Below are 14,000 nucleotides of genomic sequence, written 5' to 3'. Positions count from 1 at the left end.
GCTGCCCTCGTCCTGCGACAAACTCATTAGCAAGTCGCGACGCAGTTTAAGTGTTTTTCCTTCGTTCCTGCGGAGGGAAAATGGGAAAGAAATCGGGAAACAGGAACAGAGACAGGTAGGTGGAAGCTAAAGGACTAAGTGGTTCTGCAGGATGTGGGAAGGTCAGGGAACCGTCCTGCTGCTCATTCATGCCGATATCACTGGCAATTTGTCACAGTCGAGCAGTGGGTTTTATGGCCAGGATCGTAAATAAACCAGTTACCATTTACTGTCGATTTTCGCAGGATTTGTGTGAAATAGATTTAAAATAAATCTCGAGTGCAGAAAGAGTGATGTTCTCCTTAAACAATATTATTTTAAAGCCATTACCCGTACTTGACTGCATCATTAACCCTTTCGGAATAATTATTGTAATCAAGTGTAATCAAATTAAGGAATTTTCGGTGGTGGAGACCACAGCCGAGATATTCAGAAATTTTTGTGTAAAGTACATTTTCAAGTAACCCCCAGACCAGCTCCTTTTGCTCCCCGATCCATAGCATTTATTTGCATTTAACCTGCTTTCACTTACCCATTGCCGTGTCATGACCAACCGGCAAACTGCTGCCAACTGTTGCACATTCCGCCAGTCGGGCTAGCAGCCAGCGGACAACGGACAACGGACAGGGGACGGACATCCGACGGACGACCCGGACAGGCGAAAAACACTTCTGCTTTAGCTGCGGTTTTAGATTCCGTGTGGGTGGGCGAAGCCGAAAAGCGCAAAATATACATGCCTACACTTGGGGAAATAGTTTATGAATATTTATTTTAAAATTAAACCAAAAAGAATGCATTAAAAAGAAATTAAATATGAATAAACTATTTAACTATTAACTATGAATTTTAAGCAAATATTGGGAGAGAGTCTGCTCTATTTTTGTCAAACTGTAATTTGCGGTTTTGACCAAATGGCAGTGGGTGAATATTTGGCTATCAACTGGATTAAGAGGGAAAGCGTAAGAGGGCTTTACGATTTTAAAGAATATTTCAAGGGCCTTACATCCCTCCACATCGCAGTAAAACAAGGTTAATTAGATCAATTGTTGTTAAAAAAAATTCTCTTAAAAAATCCCTCTTTTACCAGCCATTGAAACCATCTTCACTTACACCAATTTCCCCCATTACAACCACCTCTTTTTCTTGCAACTGCAACCTGATGGAATCTAGTTTAATTTCCCGCACGCGCTAAGCCGATTTCCGCCTAGAGTCCCACACACCAAACACCTAGCCACTCCAGCCGACTGAACGAAAAAATGGATATTTTCGAGCAAATGCGATGGGCGAATTTCCAATTGCGATTTCAATGTAAAGCCTAGAGCCTCTAGTCGAGGAAAATCGGAGCCTGCACTTGGTTGTGGCATCAATCAAGCTTTGATTTTCACATGTCAAATATCGGCGATGAACATAAATTCAAATCGGGAATGGGAATCGCGAGAAAAAAATCACAGTTGCCAACTTTCTAGCGGCCACATTCTCATTCAAATGATTTCGAGCGTGATTTAAACGATACCCATTCCGTGGGACGGACGGACGGACCGACGATCGATCGATCGAGATCTTGTTCTGGTGAGAGTCCAAAGGTTTCTCCATCTCGGTCCGATTCGCCGGACCATCCATCTATCTGGCTTTTATAGTGAGTTATCGCGGCGACACAATCACTTGTCATAAACATTAATTGAGCGTGAAAATCGCCAGAGAGTAATCATAATAAAGATGGATCGCTTTCAATCGCAATGCGATCGCGCTTCCTAAAAATAAGCAGAAGAAAGACGGGAGACTGGAGACTGGAGACTGGAGACTGGACTGGAGATGCAGAGGGGGAGATGCGGCCTTTGGCACCCCATTAAAAAGCGAAATTGGGTCAGAATGTCCGACTGATGTCGGCACCCCTCTCCTTTTATCCTGTTCCGAGACGCTTTTTTGTTCAGTGGATGGGAGCTGTGTGTCTGTGGATCGCTTTTTACTTTCAATTGTGACCTGCTTTGATCGATCGAACGATCGATGCCTGCCTTTTGATCATAATCGATGATGTTGCCAAAAAAAATAAAAGCAAACTATATCCAGAGCACCGTGAAAATATGGCTTTTGCCTCTCTTTTTAGGCTTAAGATTTCATTTGCTTTAGAGGTATATCCTTTAGAATATATTTATTTATTCCAGTGTAGAATTGGCTTGTACCTTGAACTGGGTCGAAATTTCTCTGACATACGTTTGTTTCCTACTGCTCAGCATCACAGCCCCCAACTCCCAGCCTCCTTCCATAATTTTCTCGGTTTGTGATGTCTATTTTTGAGTATTTCCTTTTCGAGAGCAGCTGCGCCCACTCGATGGCCACATGTTGCATATGAAATTTATGCAAATCAATGGACAAACGGACAAGCCGACGAACCAACGAACCGACGAGGCGAAGAAGCTGCCAATAAGCCAAGCATAAATTACATTACCCAGATCCTTTTGGCCGCGTATTAGCATATAACCTGAACGGTCGGGGGCTAGCATTTGGATCCGGCAGGCAGGCAGTGCCTCCTCCAGCAGTTCCAGCAAAATGTCTTCATTTCGATCTGCTGCTGCATCTCCTCGCTTTTTATTTTTATTTTCATTTTTTTCCTCTCGATCTGCAGTGTCTGTCATTTTTGCCTGACACAATTACTGCAGCTTCTGCATTTTATGAAACAATTCAAAATCTTCTCAGGCCTGTGAAGAGACTGCAATGTGGCAAGGAGGGGGGCTGCTGGTGTGCTCTCATTAGCCGCCAGTCGCGAGGCATTATTAAGATTGTTCATATTTTTGCGATTATTAGTCGGCTTCTGAGTGTGGGAAATGCAGCTGAAACGGAAAATGGAATAATATGTAGGATGCTTGGAATTTTCGCACTGCACTTTTGGCTCTTTGCATCTTTTCCACCCGGAAGCCTGTCAGAATGCCAGAAATAGGGAAATCATAGCCCTCTAATTTATGATTAGCAGGTAATACTCGTACAACGGTTCTTGCGTTTAATTATCACAGTTCTTAGCTTCTAATTAGCAGTTTCATTGCCGGAGAGGTTCTTTCTGACAAACAAATGACAAATGTGCCACTCCATTGCAATTATTTTGAAGTGAAGCAATTTTCTTTGAGAGTATGAGATGTGGCTGAGATATTTATATAATATTTATGAATAATTATCAATTAAACAATTGTCTAATATTTTATTTCAAAATATTTACTTTTTTGAGAATCGTAAGCCCCAACCAACATGTTGCTGCAACATTTACTGCCCTCAGCAACAACTCCACCCAGCAACATGTTCCTCGCCTCACCTGTTCTCAACATTTTGATCGCGGCTTGGCTCGTGGTGTTTTCTCTCTCTTCCGCTGACTCTCTACGCTTGCGGGTTTAAGCCGGCTAACCGGCTTCTTGCCACAGCTCTCTCTCTGGGTCGCTCCATCTCCGAATATTTACCTGCAGTTACCTGCAGATCTAGCGTTGCGATCTTCGCGGCTTCATCGCTCCGAAAATTGTTGCTGCCATTTCATTCCGTCGCTGCAGCTCCGCGCTAGCACACGTCGACTGCGCTGCCCCCACCAGTCTCTGCCTCAGTCGTCGCCACTGCCACCGCCGCTGCTCTGATTCGCGTGTGTTTTCCTTTCGGTGATGTGAGAATTTTCACTTTAGCCCCAAGAATCTAAGGAATTCGCCAGTGCACAATAGGAAGCGATTGCATCTCGCGAAAGGAATTTCAAAACACGTTCAGAAAGTAACAAAAACAAGTGAATAATATGATGAATATTTAAAAATATTCAAATATATTTATACTCCAAAATATTAGTAACAATTGGCGTAAGTTTCAGTTTATTTTTAAATAAGATACTAATATTAAAAATATTTATTTAAGGTCAAAGTTATATTTTCTCGAATGTAGGCAATTAAGATCCTTAGAGAATTATTTTTTAATAGTTTATTATTTAATTTTTATTAAATGTTGTTCCGTTTATTTTATAAAAATTTTGCGTGGGCGCTGGTGTTTTGGATTTTTTATCTGATTTATGAGTGTGACAGGCTGCCGACAAAAGGTGACCGATAATTTGAAAATAACAAGAGCTGTGGATGGAAAATTTCCCCACAACCTTTGCCACCAAAAAAAAAAAACAACAAAAACGGTAAAGGCCCAAAACAATGTTGACCTCGTTTTAAAAGGAAAGACACCGCAAGAAATAACTGCAATTACGCAAGTGACGTAACGCGTCCGACATAAGTGTAAGTGTACGGCGGCAATGGCACACGACACAGCTCTGGGTCAGAAGGAGAAAGGGGAAGAAAAGAGAGAGACGCGGCAATAAAGCAATTAAAATGTCATTGAAGTGGCCGAGAGAGGGAAATGGGTTATAAAAACGGATATGAAGGCATAGATACGGATTCAGATACAGATACAGATTCAGCATAAAGATACGGAACGAAAACCTTTAAATCATAAAAACTTTTTTTTTTGGGAACGGGAGTGGGAGTGGGAGTGGGTGGGTGCTGCAATTGCCGGGAAATTAGAGCTCATGAAGGGAACTGGGAAAAAAAGTGGGGGACATGGCAAAGGCGGCGTCGTTTGAGCGGTCAAAGGTACTAAATAAACTGAAAAAAATAGGGGAGGAGTGGGGGTAGAAAAATAGGTAAGAGTCGATCAAATTTTCCATTGACATTTTTCCCATTTTTTCCCCCGCTGGTTTGACTTTGGTCCAGTCCAACTGGAGGAGTAAATATTTGCATAAAGTTGAGTTGTTTGCTCGCTGGCTCACTCTTCACTTGATTTTCCGGCGACCTTTGCCCTCCCGCACCGAGATTGCATTCACCGATGATTGAATCACTTGCACCATCCTTTGTGTGTTTGCTGTGATTTCAGAAAATGTTGTGAGAAGTACAAACAACACTGGATGGATAAATAGATAGATAGATAGATGGATGGCTGGCTAGATAGATGGCTAGATAGATTGTCGGAATGTGTGCGCACAATTGTGTTCCTGTTTCGAGTCGAGATTGTGCAGAAGATAGTGTCAAAGGATGATTGGATGACTGAATGCCGCTTCAGTCGGTTTGGGGCTATCTGCTTGAGCGAATCTATCTATTATTTTGAATTGAAATGTGATATGTTGGAATTGGCAGTATCCTTGCTTACTTCCACTTTGAATGTTAGAAAAACAACTCCCTCCTGCCATGGTTGCTATTTCGATTTTTTCGATTTCAAAGACATGTCCTGTCCGAACTATAAAACACTTCCAAACCAGAACTCGACCACATAAAATAAATACTGACCGTTGCAATTCTATAGAAATATCCCCCGAAAGAAGCGAGACAGCTCAATATTTTGACAGCTCCAGCGGAACCCAGTCTCGGACCAAAAACTAAAAAGAGCAGTGAAGAAAAGTGCATGCCAAACAATGGCAAACAATTTTTATGCATTTATGCAAAAAGCAAACAGTGCCGTGCCCCCCAACCCACTTGTGGGGCAGCTGTCAGAAAAGTCACACCAGAGTTCTCTGTTTTTCTCCCTCTGTTACTGGCTATGCGCTCCTGTCAGACCACTGACATACGGAATTATTTATGTATGACAGGGAAACGAACCAGGAGTATAAAAAATAATATACTTGTCTATATAGAATATGCAGCAGAATGAGTTTTGTTTAGGATCAGATACAACACTCTTCCCCAAGTATCCCCAACCTATCCTGAGGTTGCTGTATTGGCTGGTTCTTGAAGCCGAGTTGCAAACCGCGACTAATTCGAAGGCCAGCGATTACTCCAAGCGGCCAGCTGCCTCCTCACTTTGTACGTTTACTTTTCATAATTACCGCACATTAAAGCCCAAGTGTGTGGCTAAATAAGAGGAGGATGGAGGAGAGAATGCTATGAAGATGGGCGGTGGGGCAGGAGGAGTATCTCAGCAGCTACTGTATCTGGCAGATTAAACTACGCCTGAATTCGTTGCGGTGACGCCTCGATTCCCTTTTTGGTCTGGCGCTTCTTCAGCTGGTCATTCACTCTTTCTGCCACAAAGACTCTGGGCAAGGAGAGAGGGTCTCTGGTGGTAGCTCTATCTGCCTGTTTAGAATTTTTAATTGCGAAAACTTCGCCCCTTCGGCGGACAGAGTTGCACTTTGCACAATTGACTCACTGACTGACATAATAGAAATGTCAAGCGAGGCGCGCCACTAATTTGACAGCCACCCAGGGGCAGTGGCATTCAGGGATGGAGCTTAGGGGCACAAACTGACGGACGGCTTGTTTGTTTGTTTGCATTCGTTTTAATTGATTTTAATTGTCTTTGATTAGAGTAGGAGTCGCCAGTGGAAGTCTGGGATTTGGCATATCCGAGGATTTAATTGAAAGTGCTAGGAAATGAATGCTGGATATGACTGATCTTCTAAACTTTTCCCAAACACTTTGTTGACATTTTCTCTTCATGTTTCCCCTTTTGGAGTCAATGACCACCAGAGCCACAATAAGAGGAAACGAAAATATCTTGAAAATTGTTTCCAAAAGTATGAGAGTTCTGTATTTTGTAATTCTGTAAGAGTTATTCAAAAATTACCGAACCAAACCCCCTCCCATGTCAGTGGTCAGTTCGGCGTGTTATCCATCATTAGACTCAATTTGTTAGCCGGGATACGCCTTAAACATGACCAAGCAAATAATTCAATAAGTCGAACCCAGATCGATTTGGTTCTAACAGCATGACAAACAAAAGCAGCGGGAAAAATTGGTAGAAGAAAAAAAAATGCATTCATTATAGAAAATTACAAAACAAGAAAAACTGTCAACACTTGAGGGGCGAGTGGGGTGGAAGCGTCGGGGGAAACTGGATCCAGTAGCCAGGAAAATAAACAAACCGGAGGAAACGGGCAGATATTTTTCTTATTTTTTTCCCAGCAAAGCAGTTACTGATATAGCCCAAAAAAGGGTCCCCCGCTCAAAGCCATCCGTTCCCGATTTCGAAACCAATTCCCCCAGTTCCAGGCCAGCTGTCAAACTTAAATGTCAAAATGTTAGTTTTGTAATTAGCTCGATAGGAACAGTTGACAATTTGCAACTGTCAGGGTGACATTTGGCCAACTAGTAGCCAGCAGGCAGCAGCCAGCACTAGAGGGTTAATGACACCCCGCCACACATGACAGCTTCAAAGTTTAAGTTAATTTTTCTTATTGATAAATATTTTTTATAAATTAACTTGAGTTTTGAATCGCTTGACATCAGCCTTGAAGTTATTCGAAATCGTTATTATTCGTTTGCCATTTTTTGTATCATGTTTCTGGTGGCAAAATGTCAAAACTATTTATAGTTGTGGAATGCGTTTGGAGAGCTTTGATATTGAATCAGATTGTGCTACTTGAAAACTGAATCAAAATTAATTTCGCAGACACTTTTGACATGGGCTTTGTTTCCTTAAAAGCTAAGTGGGTCATAAATAGATTTTGTTACAAAAACATTTGCTTAGCAATCAATAAATAATAATAAAACTTTAAATAAAAATAAACTCCAGTCTAGTAAGAAGTACAAAACCCTCCCACGATCCATCACTTATCCCCAAGAAAGTGAAAGTTTTCCCCAAGAATCTCCCGATGAGCTGTCTCTGAGGCATCTTTAACACCTCCGGAATGGACATCATTTGGAAATGATAGATCATTAAAATGAGCTTTTCCCGGTGTTTTCGTTGCTTATTTTGTGGGAGTTAGTCACGACCTTCGGTTGGTGGGGACTGGTCGCCCCGGCAGCATGGGAAAATGGATTGCATCGAGCTTTGTTTATAATTCTCAAAAAAGAGGGGCTTATTTTGTAACTTTGTGTTAGAACTGTGAGCAGGAAATGATTTGTGTCTTTCGACGATGCGACAAACTTTTGTCTTAGGGATAAAATCGTTTAGAATGGTTTCTGGTCAGCTAAGCCGGATGGAAATGATGCGGCAAGTTGATAAATAAATAATAGTTTTGTTTAAGAGACATTGCATTCAAAAATGAGTGCATAGCTGAAGTTATTCTAGAACTTTCTACGTTACATTTCCTTTAATCACACCGTGGGTTACCCAGAATCGTACAATCCCCTTCAAACAGATTCAATTGAATCGGGTTTTCCCCTTATTCCCTACTCAAATGTCATAACGGTTGTTCGTTTTTATGGAAAAACTCCCGCTCCCGCTCCAGCTCCCGCTCCAGCTCCCAGTCCCCCTCCAAGAATCGATTTTCCGATTCTTCCATCAAATATTTGACATAAACTGACGAAAAGCGTTTCCAAGATTGACTCCAAACACCCTCGAACAATCACTTAACGGTACACGTAGCCCGAAGAAGCGAAGCCCGAAGAATTCTCTATGCAAACTAAGTGCCCACAAACCCCAAAACCCCAAACTCCCCCTTTAACCTTACAAAGGCGGCAAACACCACAAACGCACCCATCAAAAGGCGTTACAAATTTTGATTTCTTTTGAAAACCAGCGACGCCTTCCAGCCCAGAAGAAAGTAAGCCAGAAAGAGAAGGTTGTAGCGGCGATGAAAGAGACGGGGGATGAGCTGGGGTGGACCAAAGAAAAATATCAATTACAGTGTAATTATGTGTGACGCAAAGAAAAATTCTGACAGAAAATGATTGATTTGTGAGGTGAGCAGGAAAGAAAAGCTTCTCTTCAGCTGAACTTTTCACACATCCCGAAATTCTTTTTGTTTGTCATCGTATAATTTAAATTTAAACGTTGCTGCCTCCCTCAATTGAGCCATCTCTTTCTTATCCCCAATAGCCGTCTCTCTCGTTGATGGCCCGAACAACGGTAAACGGGGCTTAAAAGGATGAGGAACTCTCGAGGGGATAACGATTGTCAAACATGAAAAGATCTTTTTCTTGTAATTTCATATTAAACAACATTTAACGAAAAGTTTAAGGAAAAGGTGCACATATCCCTCTCTCTCTTCCGCAGCAATTCTTCTCCCATTCGAGCCTCTTCTTTCAGCAATTCTCCACACAAGTCTTCCCCTCCTGAAGCACCATCTCTCCCCATTATTACTTGTTCAATGTCAATGTTGTGACCTTTGTTAAGCATTTTGTTTGCTTCGCTTGAGGAATCTTTTTTTTTTTTTTGTTATTGCCATCTCCCTCGACTCTTTCAGATTCTTCAAGTACCGTTGTAATTGTTTGCCGAAGCTTCTCTTTTTTGAGAAGAGAGAAAATCAATTGCATTGTTGCAGCATCTTCTGCGGTCGCTATTGTATCTGTTGTTAAATAATATTGCGCAATTTTTATTCAAACAGCCGGGTAGGAGAGGCCACGAAGATACAGAAAAATAAAAGATATATAGAAAGTTGCCAGAGTCAGAGGGTGATGAGCGTTTTCTGTTTGTTGGCTGCTTGAGTTTTTCTATTTTTGTCAAGTTTATTGAAGGTATTTGGATGTAGAATGAATTATTTAATTATTTAAACAATTAGTCTTTGTCCTTAAAAAAAATCCTCTGCTCCTTCAAACTTTAATTTCCGCTTAGCCCTCCCCTAGACTTCACTCCAATAACTTTCAATTGCCAAAAAAAAAAAGCAGATCCATAATAAAATCTTCAAAAATATCTCAAGTGCCAAGCCAAATACTCGACGAATAATGAAAATATTGAGCCGGATGAAAAGCAGCCAAATAAAAATGAAAATAAATAAAACGGAAGTCCAATAAGAGTCAATAAAGCAATGCCATTTGAATAGGTAAAAGTGAAGCAAAGTTGTAAAGAGTTTAACAAACTTTCCAAGCTCGTTTTTTATTTTATTTATGTTTCTTTGGCAAAGATGACTTTTTTATTTAGTCGCAAGTTGTGGGTGAGCGGACCCCGATGCATATTTTATTAGCTGTAAATTTTATTAATGTGGCCATAAATTCAGGAAAGCAAACCCGATACAAGATGCAAACAAATCCCAAACAGGGTTTTCCACCGAGCTCTGTTGCAGATGCATGCCGATGCCGATTTGGATTCAGATTCAGATGCACCATGGCCGGCATGGCCGCATGGCGGCAATATGGCCGCAATGTGTGGCAACTGAGGACATTTGGGCAGTGTGTCGCCGCCGATTTCGATTTATGAGGGGGCAGGGGTGGCCCGGCTTCGCTTGGCTCTGCTTGGCTTCGCATGGCTGAAGCGTTGAAAAGAAATACACGAGCGTTAAATTTATTTAAGCCAAAGATAAGGCACGCTAAGCCATGGCCAACAGGAGGTAGAGGCTAAAATATAATGCACTGGGCTAAAGGGGTATTATTTTAAAGATCTCAAAGATTCTACATTAAAAATTATAATAAAATGTAAGACAATCTATGAGATGTATTTTAAGTTAATTTAGCTCTTGATGACTGTTTAATTAGTCAGTTAGTTGTAGTAACTATTTCTCTTAGTGTTCCAGTCCGCAACCTAGTACTAGTATGCATAAAACACCATCCAGTATGGCAGTGGATAGATCAGAAAAAGGGGCATGGGGTGCTCCTGCTGTGTGTGTGCTGGTGTGTCTGGTGTGTGTGTGTCTTGGGGACAACAAGTTCCCGCAGCAGCGACAGGAACTAAATCACGTGTTGGACGCTGTTTTTTTTTGCTGCTGCTGGTGCTGCTGCCATTTCTTCTAACTTGACTTTGGCCAAGTCATGACGACGACAGGTTCAAAATCTTGCTGGGCAACTTTAAAGGAGATCGTCGATCGGTGGGGCGAGGAGCAAGTAGCGAGGCAGACTGGCGGATAGTAGGCTCCTGGGCCGATAGACACCTTGGGGGTATAGTGGGGAAGAGATCGCGAAGAGATCGTCAGGCTGCTTAGCAGCGGCTTACACATGTTTGTTTTGTCTTCCTCTGTCTTTTGTTGCAACTTACCGTTAGTTAGTTGCAATGTATCGTATGCAAGAAGAGGCAGCAAGAAATCTGGTTGCATGTGGCAAGTTTTTGCTTTGGCGGCCAGCATTTCTCGATCGCCTGAAATAATATCTAATAATGCATATAATTTTCACATGCACAGCGAATCGAGTAGCGAGGAGGTGGATCCACCGGAGCGGAGCTGGAAGAAACTCTCGTAACCCGGCAGGGGATTCAATATCATTAAATATTATGATCAAATATTGCTGAGCGGCATTTTGAGCTGAATTAGCCCCGATAGGGGATCAGCAGTGCCGCCATTTGTTGGCCATCAAAATGGTGGATCGTGGCGAGTATCTTATAAATAGCGATAATATTCCGCTTTAGTGCCATCGATACTCTGCGGAGAGAGGAAATCCACAGCGATGATCGCGATAACTTATCGGCTTAATTATGGGAAATCCAGACTTCATCTCGGGATGAGAACCATCCTGAAATTAGCAATTTATTTTTATTACAAACTCTATGAAAAAAGGAAACAGTCTTATTAAGATGTGCTTTGGAAACTATTCAATTAAGAGTTTATATTTTTTAGTAGAGCTCTTAAATTATTCGTCATATCGTGACAAGTTCGAGTGACAACAACAAGTGACAACAACTTATCGGCTTAATTATGGGAAATCCAGACTTCATCTCGGGATGAGAACCATCCTGAAATTAGCAATTTATTTTTATTACAAACTCTATGAAAAAAGGAAACAGTCTTATTAAGATGTGCTTTGGAAACTATTCAATTAAGAGTTTATATTTTTTAGTAGAGCTCTTAAATTATTCGTCATATCGTGACAAGTTCGAGTAAAAACTCCATGTCTTCACCACCAAATTCTTGGAATATTTTTGCTTATTTTATTACTTCTACCATTTCCCTGGCTTAAAGTGAGTTTTGCAATTAATATTAAATGAACTTTGCACATGCAAACTCTTAAGGAAAAACCCAAAAAACGCTCATGGCATACTCCGTTAAAAAAAAACAACAACAATAATAACAAAAATGAACAAATTAAAAAGCTCACGAATAAAATACCGAATTAAAATTGCCACCAATCGAGTCCAGCGCCGTTGCTAATGTTAAGTAATTAATTATGAACAAATGCTAAAAGAAATTTCGAATAAATTTTCGCCGCTGAATGGCTCTGGCTCTGACTATGGCTCTGGCTCTGGCCCGCATTATTTATTTATTTGAAAAATATTAAAACAAATTGCACTCGATTCATGGCAACAAAGAGCCCAAGCAGCGCCAGGCAGACAAATTTTTGGCAATGAAAAAAGGCCGGGGAAAGAGTAGTGTGAGGAAAAAAGAAAGCGACTGAAGGGTTTTCAATTGTATAACACTCGCCGTTAGATTGATAAATTGTCAATAATTAAAGCAGCGGCGATCAAATTGATGAGCTGATCCGGACTCCGGAGATGAGTCTCTCCGGAGGTTCGAGTTATTTGAGGTTTAGCTCTTCAGCTTGATTGATTTCAATGGGTTTCATGGCTCGAGTTATGCAATGTGTGGGCCGACAAATATTTATAAGATGGGAGAAATTAAAAATAAATTTATTGGCATTTTATTTTATTTTTTTCGTTATTTTTTTTTGCAATTGCAATCGCAGCCGCACCCATCGAAGTTCGGCTCCAGCTTGGACACAATCTCCTGGCTAACAAGCGAAAAAAAAAATAACAAAGAAAAAGACCAGAAGAAAAGGCAACTCAATAAAAGGAATTTCCACTTATCGCCAAGGGAGCTCAATACCAGATCTATACCCTCACTTCCTGAGACTTTTGATTCTTATTCTGGGTCCAGATTTACTTAAAATGAAATTATAAGCCATTAGGGAAATAATATACAATGTAGTTTATTTCTTAAGTAAACATCTGGATCTATATTAATAAACTAACTAATTATTTCCCATTCTTTCTTTACAGGTAATTAAAAATAATTCTTTTTAAAATGTTGCGCATAAACCGCTATAGGGGTAAGCTAAAATATTATTAAACATTATATTCTGTAGAGAACCACACCTAAAAAGCGCTTGGGCTATAGGTTTCTTTCGCCAACTTAAAAATAAAATAAAAACCGTCAAGACATGCAACAAACACAGCCAAAGCGAAGAGTGCACGCTATCAATTTAACAGCATCTGTCTATGATGCATGGGATCGAATTCTTCCCCCTCTCCTTCGATCATCTCCAGGCTCTTAAGTTCTTCCCAATCCCCAATCCCCATCTCCAAAACCCCCTCCCCCACCCACACAGCTCTGAGGGCCCTGGCAACTTGTCCTAGACAACATTTTTCCAAGGAACCTGCATGGACACATGCACGTAAATAGCAATCGCAGTCTATTTATAGATGCCAGGTATCCGCGCACCCACTCGCCCGCTTCCAACCTGGATAGGCACTGAGAAAAATATCTATATTCCAAGAAAATATTAAAGAAAACCTTTATAAGAAGCTAGTATTTCAACTATTTAATTTAATAATTTTTCCCAGTGCTTCTTTATGGCTGTGAAGCCCTTAAGTGTAAAGAAAAAATATTTTCTGTTAATTTCGGTGCAGATTTTTCCAAGCTTCGATGCCTGTGGGCAATTTTCCAGATAAGAGTGCAGCTGTCAACAGCTAAGGCAACAAAACCAACAGACTTATCAACTTTTTTCACTGCTTTTTAATTTCTGCTTGTAAAATAATTAAGCTGAAAATAATGAAACTTAATCCCAGCCCAAAGGCAATGAGGAACAAAAACCCAACTTGGGAGTGGGAGACTGGGGAGACTTTATAACTGGGTTGCCTCAACAACCGTTGGGCGGGATTAACACACTTTTTTCACATTTTTTACTTCAGAAATGTCCCGCGGCTATTAAACAGTAGCCGAAAAAAATATACAGCCAGCAAAAAATACAATTGCCATGGCAAATTTCCTTTCATAATAAAGCAGCTACTGTAGAAATGCTTGCATTCAGAAAACGAAATAATTACCCATTGCATCAGACGAACAAATTAATATGGAATTATTAAACTGTTTTTTAAGAGCTGATTGTTAATGTTCTTTTTCTGCTTAATCAGTCGGTTGTGTTTTTTTTTGTAACATTGTTGTGAAT

The 14,000-nt window shown here is 40.8% G+C and overlaps 1 protein-coding gene across 4 annotated transcripts in view; it reads left to right on the top strand.

Moving 5' to 3' along the window:
- LOC6507824 (serine-rich adhesin for platelets) overlaps positions 1 to 14,000 on the top strand; it is a 105,246-nt gene that overhangs the window by 68,982 nt on the left and 22,264 nt on the right. Inside the window, exon 5 of one of the 4 annotated variants that reach the window (XM_032454098.2) lies at positions 12,832 to 12,854. The exons of the other annotated variants lie outside the window; for them this stretch is intronic. Within the exon in view, the coding sequence (XP_032309989.1) occupies positions 12,832 to 12,839 (8 nt within the window). The 3' untranslated portion in view covers positions 12,840 to 12,854. Of the gene's footprint in view, positions 1 to 12,831; positions 12,855 to 14,000 lie in introns of those variants that run through there. 4 annotated transcript variants of the gene reach the window in all.

This window comes from Drosophila ananassae, chromosome 2R (assembly GCF_017639315.1).
Source record: "Drosophila ananassae strain 14024-0371.13 chromosome 2R, ASM1763931v2, whole genome shotgun sequence".
Lineage (NCBI taxonomy): Eukaryota > Metazoa > Arthropoda > Insecta > Diptera > Drosophilidae > Drosophila > Drosophila ananassae.
This window is presented reverse-complemented; position numbering and strand designations above follow the sequence as displayed.